Genomic DNA, 19731 nt, shown 5'->3' on the forward strand with positions numbered 1-19731 from the left:
TTCATGAATACAGAATTTTAGAAGTAAAGAAATCTTAGAAATTACCTGCTCCAAACCCTTCATTAGACAGATAAGAAACTAAGGCCCAAAGGGGATAATTGGCATGCCCAAGTTTAATAGGGTAGGGCTCAAATTAGAATCCACATCACCTGATTTCCATTCTAAAATTCTTGCCACATGCCTTGGTACTTGGCAGTGACCTGGGAGTGGAATCATTAGTAACTAGCTGTATGCTCCTTTAACACTACAACTGTTATTCTCCGGTTTCATCGCCTCTCCCTACAGATATTTAAACTTGCTTATCTTTCTAGCTAAAAACATTCATAAACTTAATTTTAAGCCAGGTGTGGTAGTATACTGCTCTAGTCCCAGTAAAGCTGAGGTGAGGCAGGATAGCTTGGGCTCAGGAGTTCAAGGCTAGCCTGAGCCACACAACAAAACACACAAAAAACAAACAACAATAAAAAACATTTCATCTTAATACTAAATTTAAGTGCTTTATTGTACTTTGTTAATCTAATTCTTGGGGACTCCATCTCCTCTTCCTGCACTGTGAGGAGAAGATAGTTCATTTCTGAGAGTTACATCAGTCTGAATATCTCAAACAGTTTGACAACTGTGATATGGGATTCAAGAAAACTAGGGTAAGTGATCAAAAATACCCTGGGGCCAGGCATGGTGTTATACCTTTGTAATCCCAGTGACTTGGAAGTCTGAGGCAGAAGGATTTGCAATTTAGCAAACCCTGTCTCAAGATATAAACAATAAAGAGCTGGGGATGTAGCTAAGTGGTACAGTGCCCTGTGTTCAATTCCTAGTACCTGCACTCCTCTGCCCCGCAAAAAGTCCTGGGGATGAAGAATAGAGGAACTTTTTTTTTTTTTTTTTTTTTCTTTTTGGTGCTGGAGTATGAAACCCAGGGATTCATTCCTTTAAGGCCAGAGTGACACCCTCATACTAGAGGGGACTTTTTTTTTTTTTTTGGGTAATGGGGATTGAGCCCAGGGGTACTCTTACCACTGAGTTACAATCCTGTCCCTTTTATTTTTTATTTATTTTTATCTTTTTTAAAATAACGAGATGACTTTATTTTACTCATTTATTTACATGTGGTGCTGATAACTGAACCCAGTGCCTCATACATGCTAGGAAGCGCTCTACCACTGAGCCACAACTCCAGCCCCTTTATTTTTTTATTTTGAGGCAGGGTCTCAGTTTCTCAGGCTGAGCCCAAACTTGCAACCTTCCTGCCTCAGCCTCCTGAGCTGCTGGGATTACAGGTGTGCACCACTGCAACCGAATCTATAGGAAACATTTTAAAGATGAACTAGTGGATAGTTAATACTTGCAGAAAACAAAGTATTGTTATGAATGTTAAGAAATAGTTTGCAGTCTCAGGCCCAAATTAACCTGAACTATCCCTAAAGCCCTACCAAAAATATTTAATTTCTCCATTTAAGCAAAATGCTCTTAGTTAAGTAAGGCTTCTTACATTCAATGCTAATGACTGATGTTATACCAGTTGGCTGACTGGTATCAACAAAAACTGAAAAGTTATGATACAACATACAGGAATTAGGCACTCAAAGGTCACAAGCTTCTTAGCCCAGAAGAAGTTAGTCATCCTCAGTGGCTGCCCATGGGAGTATTTCTAGTCTGATCAAATGGCAAAAAGAATGGCAAGAAACATTATGCTTAAACATCTGTATCACAGTACTTTTCTATACTACTTAGTTTGCTCAAATGGTCACATAATTATTTCATTACTTTAGATCTTGTTTCTTCTGAAAAATATTTTCATGAAAATTTATACACTGAAAGAACATTAAAGCTAATAGAGACTGTTTACTGTCACTTCTGTATTTCAGCAGAAAAATAAAGTACCCCTAGGTTCAATTCCCAGTTTAAAAAAAAAAAAAAAAAAAAAAAAAAAAAAAAAAAGACACCTCTGTTGCCTGTATTCATTTATTTTTATTTTTTTGGTACTGGGGACTGAACCCAGGGATGCTAAACCACTGAACCACATTCCTAACCCTTTTCATCTTTTGAGACAGGGTCTCACTAAGTTGCTTGGGGCCTCACTAAGTTGCTGAGGCTTTCCTCAAACTTGTGATTCTCTTGTCTTAGCCTCTCAAGCCCCTTGTAGACATGCACCACCATGCCCGACTGCTATACTCAGGAAATTTAATTACATTTTAATTCTTTGTAAATTGGTAACCATGGGGCTGAGCTCTGGAATTCAGAATGATCTATTTTAGAAATTCAGCTCTGCAGCTTGGGCAAATTATTCACATTATTTGTACCTCAATTTCTTCATTGTGATATAGGGAAAATACCAGTCATCCTGCAGGGTTGTTGTGCAAAAGCACCGTATATATATAGTATATATACAGTAGTCTCCCTTATCCAAGATTTTGCTTTCTGAACTTCCAGTTACCTGAGGTTTCAATTACCTGTGGTCAACTTTATATGAAAATATTGAATGACGGGGCTGGGGTTGTGGCTCAGTAGTACAGCCTTGTCTAGCATGTGTGAGGCAATGGTTCAATTCTCAGCACCACATATAAAACATGAATACAATAAAGATCTATCAACTTTTTAAAAAAAATTTTTAAATACTGAATGGAAAATTCAAGAAATAAGCAAGTCATAAATTTTAAATTACACATAATTCCATTCTGAGAAGTGTGACAAAATCTTGCACTGTCATGCACTGTCCAGTCCAGTATATAAACCAACTCTTTATGGTTTATATCTTTATCTAGGGTATCCACACTGTATATGCTACACACTCATTAGTCACTTTGATAAGCACTTGGTTATCAGAGTGACTGTGGCAATATCAGTGTCCCAGTGCTTGTATTCAAGTAACCTCTGTTTTATTTAATAATGGCCCCAGAGTAATGCTGGCAATTTAGATATGCCAAACAGTGCTCTCCTTTTTTTTTTTTTGGCGGTGCTGGGGATCGAACCCAGGTCCTTGTGCATGCAAGGCAAGCACTCTACCAACTGAGCTATCTCCCCAGCCCCCAATAGTGCTCTCCTGAAGTGAAAAAGTTGCAGTACAGCCCGATGCACTGGCACACACCAGAATTCCAGCTACTTGAGAGGCTGAGGAAGGAGGATCCCAATGTTCAAGGTCAGCCTGGGCAACTTAGTGACACACTGCCTCAAAAAAAAGGGCTGGGATTACTTTAGTGGTAGAATACCCTGGCAAACAAACAAACCCTGCCCCCCAACAAAGCCCAAAACCAAGAGACCACATTCATATAACTTATTAAAATATATTATTATATTTGTTTTATTATTATTATTAATTTATTACTGTGCCTGATTTGTCAATTAAACTTTATCATATGTATGTACAGGGGAAAAGACATATATAGGGTTTGGTACTGTGCTTTCAGGTATCCACTGTAGGGATGGTCTTGGACCCTACTATATATTTCCTTTAGACTACTTTAAAAATACTCTCTATATGACCAAATACTCTGTATATCTGTCCATAACTTCTTAAAAATTGTTTTTTTATGTTTTTTAAGATAAAACTCAGATTCAAAAATCTGAGTCACTTAGGGATGACAAAATTTGGGCATTTACCCATCTTGAACTTATTAAACTAAATAAAAGCTATGGAAAATTTAAAAAATGAAGTTGGGGCTGGTACACCTGGAACTTGTGCCTCAGTCTCCAAAGTAGCTGGAATTATAGGTGTAAGCCACCACACCCGGCTTACTTTTGTAAAACTTGTTAGAGGATATTTTTGTATTCTTTTTAACTCTTCAGGGTTGGGATGGAACCCAGGATGGTTTCATGAATGCATGCTAAGTACCCACCCTATCACTAGCTACACCCCTAACCCTGATTTTTATAAAGAAGGACTTTAAGTTTTATAAGCTTCACGTCCCATAAATTCTGGATTATTAAAAAAAAATAAACTGGGCATGGTGGCGGATACCTGTAGTACCAAGTGACTCAGAAGGCTGAGGTGAGGCAGGAGGAGTCCAAGTTTGAGGCCAGCCTGGTCAACTTGGTGAGACAGTAGACCTATCTCAAAATAAAAAAGAAAAAGGACTGGGAATGGAGCTTAGTGGTATTAGTGCCCTTGGGTTCAAGCCCAAGTACCAATAATAACAACAACAAAAAATCCAATACAACAAAACTAGATATATGCCTAAAAATTCTGTTGCTTCTTCCAGAATTCTGTGGTTACAGAGCTTCATCAAGGTTTTCCAATAAATAGACATACTCCCAAAATTAGTTCCAGTGGGGCTTAGCAGGGAGGGGGTTGTCTGGCCAAGTGTTGTTGGTGGTAGGAACCTGGCTGTTAGTAGCTGCATCAGGCCTGAGGAGCAGGGAGGCTTAGTAGTGTGACTCCCAGGAAGAGCCAGCTGGGATGTGGGTGGCAAGGGGTGGTACCTCGGAAGCCAATGTGAAAAGAAGAGGCAGCAAGACTAATTAATAGTCTGGACTTTGGGATACACCATCAACCCAGTTCATGGTGCTTACACATATAAAGGAAAATCATGTGATGCAGAGCCTCTTTCTTTTTCATTAACATTTTTACATACAGTGGCTAAAATCCGGTGTTTATCAAAAGAGCTGCCGCCAGAATTAGGGCAGGCAGGGAAAAGAATGATGGTGGGATGTAGCTGAGGTAACCTGAATTTTTATATGCTAAAGCTGTGTATTATAGACAGTAGGAACAACTGTTTCAGTCCAGGATTGGAAAGGATGGTGCAAACTGAACACAGCTGTTTTTCACCTGGGGCAATAGGTCCATCAGAGGCACAGAGAAGCAGTGAGTGGGCCACTCCTGTTCCAGGTTTCTCTGGTTCTCCCACTTGCTCCTGATCTTTCTCTCAAGTCCTTTAACTTCTTGTTCTTTCCTTTTCTATTCTATATTCTTGTAAGTGCTTTGTTTCTATTTTTAATATTTATTGGACTACATACTTTATGGTTCTCAAGGAGGTCCAACTAGCATGTGGTGTTGTGCCCCTTCCCCCCATGGCCCTGGTCTGTAGCAGAGAAAAGGTTGTTCACTCCTGGTCTAACTTGATCTAGACGAGGGTTGCCCACAGGTTGCCCTGTCACTGCCAAGTGATTAATCAGCTGCTCTTTCTCCAGTTCTCCCAAACACTTGTCAGGAAAACATCTCTTTTAGTGTCCAAACCTAATCTCTGTATACACAATTAAGACAGGTGAGACTTCCTTTCTCAACAGGTGTTTCAGCAAGTGAAACAACAAGCTGCTTTTTACCCAGATAAGATTCTAAGAGAACCCTAGTTGTTCTTAGGAATCTGAATACATGTAATTGCTGGTCTTTCTCACTCTCTTTATCCCTCAAAAGAAAATAGAAAGGGGGAGTACGAACTCTATAAAAATATTTTCCTGCTACTTTTCTGTCTTCCTTCTGAGAATTGAAGCAGGGGCGTTTTACCACTGAGACTTATCCTCAGTTCTTTTTGTTTTTTACTTATAGATCGACACAATACCTTTATTTATTTATATGTGGTGCTGAAGATCAAACACAGTGCCTCACAAGTGCTAGGTGAGTGCTCTACCACTGAGCCACAACCCCAGCCCTTATCCTCAGTTCCTTTTGTTTAAATTTTGAGACAGGGCCTAATTAAGTTGCTGAGGCTGGTCTCAAACTTGAGATCCTCCTGCCTCAGCCTCCCAAGTTACTGGGATCACAGGTATGGGTCACTATGCCCAGCTTTTCCTGCAATGTATTCTCTTCTATACCCACATACCTTTGTAGCAGTTTTTCCTTTAGAAAATAAAGAAATAAGTAAAAATGGACAAAGTAAAACACTGGATTTTGTTAAGTCCCATGTCACCTTAGGAACCTGAAATTGGCCTAAATAAAAATAATTTTATTTTCAGTGATAGAGCCCCTTGCCTAGTATGCCCAAGGCCTTGGGTTCAATTCCCAGCACTCCACAAAAACAAAAATTTAAAAACAAGATTTTACAGGCAGTGTAGTACAAAATGCACTTCTCTCCCTATAGCATTTATTAATGGAAGTCCTTAGGGAACAGTCCCCCCCCCCCCCTTTTGGTACTGGAGATTGAACCCAGGGGTGTTTTACTACTAAGCCACATTCCCAGTCCTTTTTAAAAATTTTGGGACAGGGTCTGAAAATTAACTGAGTTGCTGAGGCTGTCCTCGAACTTGCAATCCCTCCTGTCTCATCTTCCAGTGTTGCTGGGATTACATGAATGTGCCACCATGTGTTGTGAGTAGGGTGATTTATTTGATAAATTTTTGATTCAATTAAGCACAAATATCTTTTTTCATGTTTCAACGAAATGAATCAATTCTACTATTCATTGGTTTTCAGTTTTTCACATGTCATAGGTGAAATACAACTGACTCAAAAGTCATTGCTGGAGCCAGGCGTGGTGATACACACCCATAATCCCAGTTGTTTGGGTCGCTGAAGCAGGAGTATCACAAATTCAAAGTCAGCCTCAGCAATTTAGCGAGGCCCGTTCTCAAAATAAAAAATAAAAAGGGCTGGGGATGTGGCTCAGTGGCAAGTCCCCCTGGGTTCAATCCCAGGTACCAAAAAAATAAGTAAATAAAATGCAGATTTCCAATTTCTGAAGGGAGGCCATACCCTCCCATCATGCTGCAGAGAAAACATTGGAGAATGGTTCAAAGCAAAGAACAGAACCAGAGCTAGGGGTGTGGCTCAGTAGTACAGGGTTTGCCTCTAAAGTGGAAGGCCCTGGGTTTCTCCCCAGCAGGGCAAAACAAAAAAATTACCAAATTCAACATTATGCTTGTTAAGGTATACAAAACTTTCTGGCTAAGAATGATCATTCTGTCACTTCCACTTCATTATTAGTAGATGGATTTTCTTTATAGGGTAATTTTATACAAAGTAAAGGTTGTTGCATTTTTCTTTAACACAATTGTTACTTCATGTTATCAGGAGCAGGGAACAAAGCTGGGATTCAGCTGCCCACTAATTCTCATGCCTGCACTAGATCTCAGACTAGTGGGAATATTTCTTTGAACAAGAATTGTAAGCCCTTTGTAAACATTGACTCTTATAACAACCCTAAAATGGGATACCCTCATTTTACAAGTGAGAAAGCTGAAGCACAGAGAAGTTTAGTTACTTACCTAAAGCTACAGAGCCGGCTGGTAGCAGAGCTGGGATTTCAACCCAGACCCCCGCCTCCAGTCTGTTTTTTAACTACTCTGCTCTACCACCTCTCTAGTGCCTCAGTCTTCCCCAAATGACCACCATATTCTATACATATACATACATACCCAGGGTCATTCATGAAAATCTGAACCTTGAACCCATGACATCATAGAATTTTCTACCTCTCCTTCTGGCTGCCCAGTATCTCTCCTTCCCATTTCACAAATTAAACCTCCTCTAACACTGCTTTGAATACACCATACCCTGCTCAAAATACTCCATGGTTTCCTACTAGCCACAAATGAAAATCAACTTTTTTTTTTGGGGGGGGGGTGTACTGGAGATTGAATCCAGGGACACTTAACCACTGAGCCACATCCTTAGCCCTTTTTTGTATTTTTACTTAAAGATAAGGTCTCACTGAGTTGCTTAGGGCCTTGACAAGTTGTTGAGGCTGGCTTTGAACTCACAATTCTCATGCCTCAGCCTCCTGAGCTGCTGGGATTATAGGCATGTGCCACTCTGCCAGGTTTGAAAATCGACTTTTGAATTCGGCACTTGAGGCCCTTCACAACCTGTCTTTCTGATCATACTGTTCATTCTATCCCTATGTGAACCCAAGGAGTTTTTTTCCCCCTCTATGATCATACATAGTCCCTCTTCCTTTTTTAAAGAAAGTGTCCAATTAGTGGACTATAGTATATTCACAATGTTTTGCAACTATCTTCAAGATCTAATACCAGAACATTTCCATGAGCCCAACAAGAAACCCTATACTTTGTAGCAGACTCTCCCAGTTCACCCCTTCTCTTATTTCCAGGCAACCACCAACCTATTTTTTGTTTTTATGGATTTACTTATTTTGGGTCTTTCATATAAATGAAGCCAAGTAATATGTGGTCATTTGTGGTTTTTTTCCACTTAGCATTTTAAAGTTTATGTGTTTGGTAGCATGTATTGGTACTTCTTTCATTTTTATAGCTTAATAATAGTCCATTGTATTATGAAATATTCATCAGCTGATGGACAACTGGGTTACTTCTACTTTTTAGCCATTGTAACAATACTATGAACATTGAGTACAGTGGCAACTTGGGAGGCTGAGCAGGATCCCACCGTTGAGACTAGTCTGGGCAACTTAGTGAGACTGTCTCAAAATTTAAAGAAAAGGGTAGGGGATATAGCTCAGGGATAAAACACTGGGTTCTATTCCCAGTACTGTTAAAACAACAAAGAAAAAAAAAAAGCTATGAATACTTAAGTACAAGGTCTTGTCTGAACTACTGTTTTCAGTTTTTTGAGTGTATCTTTAGGAATGGAACTGCTAGGTCATATGGTAACTGTTTAACTTTTTGAGAAACTTCCTAACTGCTTTCCAAAGGGGCTGCACCATTTTATATTCCCACTAGCAATGCATGAGGGCTACAATTTCTCCACATCCTTGCCAACACTTGTTTTTTTTTTTGTTGTTGTTGTATTTTTTATTATAGCCACCCTAGTGGGTGTGAAGTGGTATGTCAGTGTGGTTTTGATTTTAATTTCCCTAATGAAATGATGTTGAACATTCTTCCATGTGCTTATCAGTCATTTGTGTATTTTCTTTAGAGAACTGTCTATTCATAATCCTTGCCCATTCTAGTTTTTTGTTTGTTTGTTTTGGTGGTACCCAGGGTATTTTACCATTGAGTTACACCCTCAGTCCTTTTTATTTTGTATTTTGAGGTAAGGTCTCATTCAGTTGCTTAGGATCTCCTTAAGTTACCCAGGCTGGCCTTGAACTTGAATTCTCTTGCCTCAGTCTCCCAAAATGCCTGAATTGCACAAGTCTTAAATTTTGATCACCTCCAACTTATCACTGACCATACCAGTCAGAAATGATCTACTTCTTTCAACATCAGCGTCTTAGTATTACTTGATTTGGGGAGAATTTTTGAAAATATTAAAAATTACATATTTTACAATTTAATAAAATATACATAAAATTTGATATAAAACAAGATGGCAGAATCTGGGGATATGGCTCAGTAGTAGTCCTGGGCTCAATTCCCAGCACCAAAATAAAGCAAAACAAAATAACAACAATTAAAAAAACAAAACAAAAACAAACAAACAAACAAAACACACAGAGGACAACACTTGAAGAAATTTGGAATTTCTGGTGAGATAGTGACCTGGATCTCCTTGACAGTTTGTTAGGCTCTTAGTGGCTTACAGCACTTCTGCTGTACTGCTGAGCCTAACTGACACTGGGCACACTTGCAAGTTGGCTGCATATATTTAAAAAATAAATGCATGTGGGTTGGGGTGTGTAGCTTAGCTCAGAGGTAGAGTGCTTGCCTAGTACGTGTGAGGCCCTGGGCTTCATCCCAGCACTGGGGGGAAGAAAAGAAAGAAAGCACTGCTATCTAGAAGCATGGATGTTTGCCTTTATATCCTATTATTATTATTATTATTTGTACTAGGGATTGGACCAAGGGATGCTATACCACTGAACTACATCCCCAGTCCTTATTTTATTTTATTTTAGGACTATCTTGCCAAGTAGCAGAGGCTGGCCTGGAACTTGTGATCCTCCTGCTTCAGCCTTCCAAATTGCTGGGATTATAGGCATGCCCAGTTCATTTCCTATTCTTTTGTGTGTGTGGTGCTGGGGATTGAACCCAGGGCCTCATGCATATAGGCAAGCACTCTACCACTGAGCTACATCCCCAGCTTGTTTCCTATTCTTTCAGAGTCAATGATCGTGAAGAATTAAAAAGTAGAGTTAGATTATCCTTTAGCTGAAGAATGAGGATTTCTAATAACTCAAAGTTCACCACTTTCAGTCAAGGTCCCAGTATGTCTGTACTTCAACTTTAATCAATCTTTTCCACTTCTGGCTCAGTAGTAGCCCTGGGCTCAATTCCCAGCACCAAAACAAAGCAAAACAAAACAACAGCAATAAACAAACACAAAACAACAAAACCCCCAAGCAACACAGAAAACAATACTTGAAGAAATTGTCTGAGGTATATGCTATAGGAACCTTATAGGGCACTAGGGCACTATTCCAGTTGGCTTCTGCTTGCTGGCCTATAAACAGTAGTTTTATGGACAGTAATCCAGAATGGTGTCCAAGTCCATCTGAGTTTAGAATTGCTATCACAGCAGAAATTGGAAACTTCTAGCCATTTACCATATCTACATGGATGCCGTTTCTCATTATAGCATGCAAATATACTGAAATCAAAACTTTAGCCTTCTGGAATTTAATATCCCAAGATTTGCACACAATTATCTGCACATAAATCCTCTAGTTTCACAGTGAATTCTTTATTGCCTGCAAAATTACTATCTTACCATATATAAATTTTATGTAGCAGATATGATCACTTATGGTTTTCTTATGAAAATGCCATAGCAACCTGAATACTTGGTACTGAAAAACAGCTTTAATTGACAGAAGCTTTTATTCTTAATTTAAACAACCTGTAGTTAAGAGTGAGACATTTAAATGATCTACTTGAAGACTTCATGTAAGCTAAAATCAAAACCTGGGTCTGATAATTTCTGACCTAATCTTCTGACAAACTGTCATAGTTATAATGAGACAGAATCTATATGTGAAGCCTCTGTTACTAACAATAGCCATACATGTATGTGGTTCTTATACAGAATTCTTTATTCAGCGTGTCCACAGCTTCATGAATTTCACTGATCTTCAAAACTACTGACTGAAGAGGGAGGAACTTAGATTTAAAAAAGTGTCTCAAGTCAAAAAGAAATTCTTATCTAGAAATTACTCATCTTTTTTTCTACCTTTAATGTTTTACTCTCCATGCCCCCTTCCTGTTTTGAAGACAGGGAAGAAACAATGATACATATGATACCTTTTGAACTATATAAATTATAGATAGCTTTGGAGTGTCTAGGAAGCCGTAATTGTTTGACCAAGAGAACTCCAATTTGGGGAATGGGGTTGTGGCTCAGTGGGAGAGCACTTGTCTTGCATGTGTGGGACACTGGGTTTGATCTTCAGCACTACATAAATAAATAAAATAAAGGTATTGTATCTATTTACAACTTAAAAAAGAAAAAAAAAAAAAAAAAGAACTCCCATTGGGCCCTAAATCTCCTGGTGCTTGATTTAGGCAACTGTTGGGAAAATTAATCTCTCTCTCTCTCAAACACATACACATACCCCTTAAAAACAATGCTTGGGAAGTTGTTTTGTTTTTTTTTTTCCCTTTAGGGGCACTGTACCACTAAGCTGGTCTCAAACTTGGGATTCTCTTGCTTGATTCTCTTGCTTCGGCCTCTTGAGTAGCTGGGATTAAAAGGGGGCTGGCTTGGAGAGAATTCTTTTCTTTGATATTATAACAGCTTTCCCTGGCATCTGCAACCCTGTAACCGGGACACCTAATTTTTGTTAAAGTCACAGATTTAGTAAGTGTATTAAGAAAAATGTAAGGAGATAATTAGGAGTATTTTATTGCTCAAGGTGGCTGATATGACAGAAGGAAAGATGGAGCTACTAGTCCAACCACCTTATGAAAAAATTCTGTATCTGATCTCATCAAAAGTATGAAGCAGTTGGTGCATATTATGATAGTTATGACAATGGTGACCATGATCTTAACAATATTATTTGATAATATTATCAACATCTGAAGAACAAGAGATGCCAGCTAATGAGGGGATACTAAGTCATACATAATAATCTGAGAAAGTTTTGGTTATTTCTAAGATCATAGCACACAACATTTCAAAAAGTTTAAGATCCTATTATAATCTCAAGTATTATAAAATAAGATTCATGAAGAAAAACCTACTGCAGTCATCTTCAAATTCCAGGGGTAATAAGTAGAATCTGGAAGGCTTGTTAAAAGGCACTGGTCCTGGGTCCCTGGACAGTCTCTCATTCTCCAGGTCTGGGGTAGACCCAGAAATATGCTCTTCTAACAAGTTCCCAAGAAATGCAGATGCTCTTGTTTCTAAAAGTCTCCTTGGAAAGGGAAATTAATGTTTACTGAGAGTAAAGGAAAAGAACAATTATTTAAAACTGTGTTGGGACAGGCTTAGTCAGATGTTTACATAGTTCATATACACTTAGTGCTTATGGCATCCCAATAAGCAATGATTCTCAACTCTTTCCACAGCAGAGGAGAATGAGCATGTCACACAAAGGGCATGCCTAAGAAGTCCTCTAGAAATATAAAATGATTCTTTTGATGACTATTGTTTTAAAAATTCATATGAATTTTGCATTGTTTGAAAATACTGTTTTTATAAATTAAATATAATTCTAAAAATTTTTTATCAGATAAAAGTGCTTAGCTTTTAGTCTTAATACTTTAGTAAAATTGGTCTTTGGGGCATGAAAAAATGGATGGCTTAAACAGCTAGTACATATTTGATCCAGAACTTGAACCTAGGCCTATAGGTCTTTAAAGACAATCACAAATTACTACCTTATTCTGCCACCCACCCTTACCTACCTGAAAGGTCTGATTTTTTTTCTTGACTCTTTTAAGGCTATTCTATTTTTTTGGCCAAAGTGGACTATTTACTGTTCCTCAGATTTTTCTCAGTTTTCCTGATCTCCACATATATGTTCATTACTCTTTGTAGTGGGCAAGCACTCCCTTTCAACTCTACCTGACTGGAATCTTACCATTCTTTTAAAGCCCTGCAGAAATGCTATTTTTCCCTCTGAAAATCAAATACCATTTCTGTAAGGCTGCTAGACTGAACACAAGCGAGTTCCCATGGTTGCCCAGACATGCTTTAATGCCAGTGGGCATGTAATTTTCCTGTAAATTAGCTTGTGCAAATAATCTCTAGGGCCCTAATTTATGCATGTCTTTGCAAAGAGATGGTTATGTTTGACAATAAACTTATACTGGAATTCAAAACATGAAGTTTTGTACAATGTAAGATCTCGAAGTATAGAAAAGGTAGTTGAAAAAATATATTTAAAATAAATTCTCGGGCTGGGGTTCTAGCTCAGTGGAAGAATGCTTGCCTAGCATGTGTGAGGCACACACATAAACAAAAACAAAATAAAGTCCATCGAAAACTAAAAAATATTTTTAAAAAATTCCCAAATAAGTTTTAGGTGATGATGAAATTTATGGCTATGAATTAGCATAAAGTCTAAAAAATGTCTAAAAAATGAACAAGTAATAAGACTTTCAGAATTAGAAAGGCCTTTGAAAGGCATTTAGGACACCCCTCCCTATTTTATAGAATTTTTGGATCCTGCTTTGTATTATAATCAGAAGTCCCATTCGTTTAGTTAATTCTATTTAATTTCCAGCTAGTTTAACTTTGGTTTCTTTATATTTTGATTTCAAAGCTACCCAAAGAAAGTTTTTTGTACTGAATAATGGATTTTTCCTGAAGGGTCAGTTGTGACTTTGGTCCAAAGGGAACTAAACCACATGATTTCCTTTGATTTTAAAGCTTGCTAATGTTAGTGATGCTAATTCTGAACCTCTGAGGAGTGAATTCTTACCCCCAACTGCAATTTTTGATCAGCCTGATTGCCAAGCTACAGACATGGCCAAGACTAGGGAACACTCATACTCAGCATAGTGGCCATCTGCTCCATTTGGCCAGCTCTAGCTTTGGACACTGAGAGGTATCTCATGCTGAGCACATCTTGGTTTAACCACAGAGAGCAAAGAAAAAGGATTACCAAGAGCATTTCTTTTCCACCCCCACATGCTCTTCCCAATTAAACTATGGTTAAGAGCAGACACGGAAGAGTCCAGCAGAACTGAGTGTGACCTTAGTCAAGTTACTTAACCTTTGTAGGCCCTCATTTCCTATTTGTACAAGGGAGATCATACCAGTACTGTAATTATCTTATGGGTAATTGGCAGGTTTCACCAGGGAGTTGCCTGTGGAGCATTTAGGATAATGTCTGGTATGCAGTAAAAGCTTTAATAAATGCCAGCTGTTACTACTATCAATAAGGGGCAGTAACACTAACATAATCAATATGAATTAGACTCTCTTTTCTTTTTAATGGTATGGGGAATGAACCCAGGAGCACTTTACTGCATCCCTAGTCCTTTTTTTTTTTTTTTTTTTGGAGACAGACTCTCACTAAATTGCTCAGGCTGGCCTTGAAAACTTGTGATCCTTCTGCCTCAGAATCCCAAGTTGCTGGGATTACAGGCGAGCGCCACCACGCCCAGCTGCTGCTAAATGCCTTTTCTGAAGAACTCAAAGGTGGCCATGTGGCTAAAAGTTGTGAACTTGCTTGAAGCGAGGCTGGAGCAGTAGGCAGGGGCTTACCAGCCATGTATGGAAGCCCCTGAAGGGTTCTGAACAGAAGAGGCACAGCATCGGCTCCCTCTGGCTGCTTTTGGAGAGTGGACTGGAGAGGGCAAGAAGAGAATTAGAGACCAGTCAGGAGGCTGCTTGGGTGGTTCTAATGAGAGATGGCTGGTGGCTGTGGTGATGGAGAGAAGTAGATGAATTTGAGACACAATCTGGAAGTTATATTGATAGGATCTGGTGACTGGAATGTGAGGGGTAAGTGATGGGGGATGACAAAGTTGATTCTTTGGTTTCTGGCATGAACAACTGTGTAGATAAAAGTGATTCCTTTTCTCAGTGCAACCCCGCTGCCTCCAAGTCATTAAAATTTCCTGTCCAGATAATTGTTTTTTTCTCATTAGTTTCTCTAGCTCCTGTCTATGACTACTTCAGATCACCCTATGCTGTGGCTGGGTGCAGTGGTATTTCTATAATTACAGCAAGTTGGGAGGCTGAGGCAGGAAAATTGCAAGAGCGAGACCCTCGGCAGGTTATGGAGACCCCGTCTCAATATTAGGGGGGAAAAAAAGGGTGGAATGTAGCTTAGTGGTAAAGCACCCATGGATCTAATTCCCAGTACCATAAAACAAAAAAACAAGCCAAACCACCCTATGCTGTATTATCTTCCTAAATACAGTTCCAATCACATTACTTCCCATTCCGAACTCTCTACTGGGGGTGAAGGTGTAGCTCAGTGGTAGAGCTCTTGCCTCCTATGTGTGAGGTCTTGGGTTTGAGACCCAGCCCCATGAAAAACAACAACAACGAAAAACTCTTACTTAAATAAGAACTCATTACTTTGGTTTTCAGGGCTCCATAACCTAACAGTTCTGGCCTCTTTCTCTCTTTTTTTTTTTTGTACCAAGGATTGAACACAGGGGCACTTTAACCACTGAGCCACATCCCTAGCCCTTTTTATTTTTCATTTTAAGAAAGGGCCTCACTAAGTTGCTGAGGCTGGCTTTGAACTTGTAATCCTCCTGCCTCAGTCTCCAGAGCTGCTCCAGTGCTTCCACTGCCCTTGCCTCTCCAGGGTCATGAATACTGCTTGGTCCACAGTAGGTACATTTTCTTGAATTTATTTGAAACAATTTATGTTAAGGAGTAACAAGACCCACGTTGTTGAAGGGGAGGTTTCCCAGCAGCATCTGCCAGCACCAGGGCTCAAGCAAAATTCACTATTAGCACCCTTCTACCAAATTCCTTGAAATGATACATAACACAAATTTATCTACACACACCCTTTTAATAGAGTCTTTTAGCTATTCAAAATGCTCCAACATAGCAGTTCACAAAAATTTACTCTTTCCTTGAAATATTAAATATCAAAAATTACAAGGGAGATCTGGGGTTGTAGCTCAGTGGTAGAGCACACGTGAAGCACTGGATTTAATCCTCAGCACCACATAAAAGTAAATAAATAAAATGAAGGAACTGTATATATCTACAACTAAAAATATTTTTAAAAACTTACAAGGGAGAAGGGGTTTAGTTCAGTAACGTGTGCTTAGCATGTATGAAGACCCTAGTTCAATTCCCAGCACTGTTTTCCACTCCAACCTCCACCCTTCAATTGACAGCCTCTACTTCAGAATTTCTCAAACTGCTTTCTGTAACTCATTAATGGACCATGAAATCAATTTAGCATTTCTGAAACTAGTTTCGAATACATATATACACATATACCTGTGTGTGTTCTGGGTCACTATGTTAAATATATTTCTTTTTTAAAAAATATTTTTAGTTATATCTGAACCCAATACCTGTATTTTTCTTATTTTTATGTGGTGCTGAGAATCGAACCCAGTGCCTCACATGTGCTAGGCAAGCACTGTACCACTGAGCCACAACCCAGCTCTGTAAAATGTATTTCTTACCATTAGTCCTAGTCAAAAGTTTGAAAGTCAGTGCTTTAATGCTCTGTGCCCCATTCCCACATCAGCACACAACTCAAGCAGAGAAAGTAAGATGTTAATAGTGATGATTAAAAGTGATTTACACTTTATTTTTTGGGGTACTGGGGATTGAACCCAGGGGCTCTTTACCATTGAGCTACATCCCCATTCCTTTTTAATTTTAAGACAGGGTCTCACCAAGTGCTAAAGGTCTCATTAACTTGCTAGGGCTGGCTTTGAACTTGCAATCCACCTGCCTCAGCCTCTAGAGTCGCTAGGATTATAGGCATGTGTCAGTGTGTACACTTTAAAATGTGACTAATACACCTAACTCTCCCCTTCAGAGGTGCTTTCAACTCAAATTGATCTCTAATTAGTAGTAAGTGAATAAGAAATCATTTTGGACTACAGGCCTTCTTAGTACCTCTACAAAGATTTCCTCCAGAGTTAGGTGCAGTGGCACCCACCTTTAATCCCAGGGACTCAAAGGTTGAAGCAGTAGGACTGCAAGTTCAAGACCAGCCTCAGCAGCTGAGGCTGTAAGTTGAGTCTGTAAGCAACTGAGTGAGATCTTGTCTCAAAATAAAAAAAAAATAAAAAAGGATTGAGGACGTGGTTCATTGGTAAAGTGGCCCTGGCGTCAATCACCAGTACCAAATAAAAAAAAAAAAAAAAAGAAAAGAAAAAAGAAAAAAAAGATTTCCTCCAAGATTCCAGTTCCCTGAGAGAGCTGGGTTCAGGAACCAGGAACTCACTGCTAAAAGGTCAATGTTTCTAGATTACAATATACAGAAGTGGTAATATCTTTGTAAGGGAGAAATATTTACAACCAAAATGCACTCCTTCTTCCATGTACATGTCAAGTTTATCAATTTATATTTACATATACTTAACTTATGCCTACAAATACAATCATACATATCCACCTAAAAACAGCTATAACTGGGCTGTGTATAGCTCAGTGGTAGTCTAGTTGCTTAGTTCATGCAAGGCCCCAGGTTCAATGCCTAGCACTGCAAAAAAACAAAACAAAACTATAACTGATATGAGGCAACATAAAGCCCAAGTTGATCTAAAGTGAGAAACACAATGAACTATTGCTACTGAAAGCAATATTACATTTAAGATAAGAAGGAGAATGGTAGTATGGACAAGGGGGGCTTGGAAGTGTGGTACAAGTACTGCACCAAGTAATAAGATGAAAAAAGAGGGGTAGCGTATGGAGCTATTTCCTAGTCAGCTGGATGCCCCAAGACAGTACATAGCAGTAACCCCCAAGAGTGCACAAGCAGTATTTGATTTTTCAGCACACAAATGACAAATTCCAAGTCCTAATTCCAGCCTGCTTCATTTAACAGGTTGCTCCTTATAGTGTCACTACCTCTGTTATGTTTTCAATTTATGATTGAGAAATCAACAGTGAGCTTCCTAACTAATGAATGTAAACACTCTTAATTGCCAATTTCAATTCCAACAAATAACTGGGTCAGAAGCAAGGTTCAAAGAGTAGGAAGTTCAAAGCTGGTATGGTACAAAGAAGCCTTTAGATCTGGGTGCTGATAAAATTGGGTTATGCCTGGATGACACTGAGCAAATTTACAACCTGAGATCTCTTCCATTTCTGAAATCCACAATTCTACAAGGGAGGGAAAAAGTGACCTTTATTTGGAAGAAAAGAAGATCATATTGGTTAGATAGGTTAATAGGTAAATAACAATGATATTAGCCAAGGTGTTTAAATATGAATTGATGCCTCTTCCATTATCTAGATTGGGTTAACACCCTCTGGTGATATTATATGTCAACATCTCTACTGACTATTGGATAAATTCCAAACTTCATTCTGGCACTTAAGCCCTTTCACATCTGCCCAACCTCATCTCAAACTTAAGGTTCAGATCTGTAATATTCTGTTCTTGCCCCATTCCTGTTACTTATGATCCCTTTAGCTTTCACTTAATTCTTCCTCTCATACACACACCTGTCTCTCTCGATAAAGTTCTACAAACTCCTAAACTTCTATAACCTTCATAAAAACTTCCACTACTCAAATTATCTATCAATCAATTCTGATCTTTTGACATTTGAATTCCTACAGGACTTTACAGTAATCCTATGTAGGTGCTGACGTTCTCATTTCATAGATGGCCCAAGGCAGTTACGTGGCTTGTTTAGGGTTCCACCATTTGTAAGAAAGCAGCAAGGCTGGGTCCAATTCTTTTGCCTTCAAAGTTCACATACTATTTCATTGTACTATGCTGCCTCCATATTATTTTTTAAAAACCTATAAACCAGTTATAATACAGCTTGTTGTGACATAAATTCAGACACATTACATCTTTTGAACCACATAGATAATAAACGTTTGGAACAGCATGGATAGTTTTTAAGGGGGTTGTTGGTCCTTTTTTCCAAATTCAACATTAAAATGATATTCCAGGATAAATGACAGGTGGGTGGCTGGGGGGTGGGAGAGGCAATGTGGTATAAGAAAATATTATTAATGGGACACAAAGAGATGAAAGTGTAATATAAACTCGCAATGCACAAGACAGACTCAGAATATGGAAGTATGGTATATGGGGCTGAGGAGGCCGGAAGGGCTAAAATACTTAAGTTAGGGGGCCTCTGCATACCGATAAGAAGCGCGCATGTGTGGGGGCTGCTAATAAGCGATTAGCAATACACATGGCCTGAGAGTGGAACTCAAGAGAGCAACACAATAAAGACAGGTCGTGGGGGGCACGGTACAGCATGGTTTGACCGGAAGGTGGGGACACAGAATAAGGGGCCAGAGGGCAGAGCAGGGGTCGAGGAGAAAGGTGAAGAGGTTCAAAGAGCACAGCGCCCCAGACTCGAGACCTGACTTCTATCTTCCCCTCAATAAATGGTTGGTATGTTTTAGGATTCACACCCGCACCCCACAGAGCCCTCCTGAGTGGTTCCAGGAAAAGAGAGAGGTCTTGTCCCCATTCCTCCACTATTCCCCGGGGACTCCGCGAGGGGGCGGAGGGAGGCAGGAGGGTCCTTACCCAGGAAGATGGAGATGATGAGCCGCAGCGCCTGTTCCGACGCGCCCAGGGACGTCGCCAACTTGTTAAGGCTCAGCTCCTCAAAACCTGACCGTAGCCCCCAAATCGGCTCCACCACCTTTCCCACGTCCCTCTCCACTGCGGACGCCATCTTAACTGCGGGCGCCCACCAGGGACCCCCCCAGCTCCGCGCGCCCCGAATGTGGGCAAAATGCTGTAGCTTCACCCCCAATTCCGGCCGGGGGCCCGCCCACGGCGTGCGCATTGGCTGCGGGCCCGCCCAGAGTCGCCAGGCCCACCCGATTATTGGTCGACACGAGCAGGGGGCGGGGCC

The 19731-nt window shown here is 39.7% G+C and overlaps 1 protein-coding gene across 1 annotated transcript in view; it reads right to left on the reverse strand.

Annotated features, from left to right (window-relative positions):
* The window catches only part of Lpcat3 (lysophosphatidylcholine acyltransferase 3), a 46181-nt gene extending 26525 nt beyond the window's left edge, over window positions 1-19656 (reverse strand). Inside the window, exon 1 of the mRNA XM_047548093.1 lies at window positions 19398-19656. Within this exon, the coding sequence (XP_047404049.1) occupies window positions 19398-19548 (151 nt within the window). The 5' untranslated portion in view covers window positions 19549-19656. The remainder of the gene's footprint in view (window positions 1-19397) is intronic.
* Between the last annotated feature and the right edge of the window lie 75 nt (window positions 19657-19731).

Source organism: Sciurus carolinensis, chromosome 4, assembly GCF_902686445.1.
Source record: "Sciurus carolinensis chromosome 4, mSciCar1.2, whole genome shotgun sequence".
Lineage (NCBI taxonomy): Eukaryota > Metazoa > Chordata > Mammalia > Rodentia > Sciuridae > Sciurus > Sciurus carolinensis.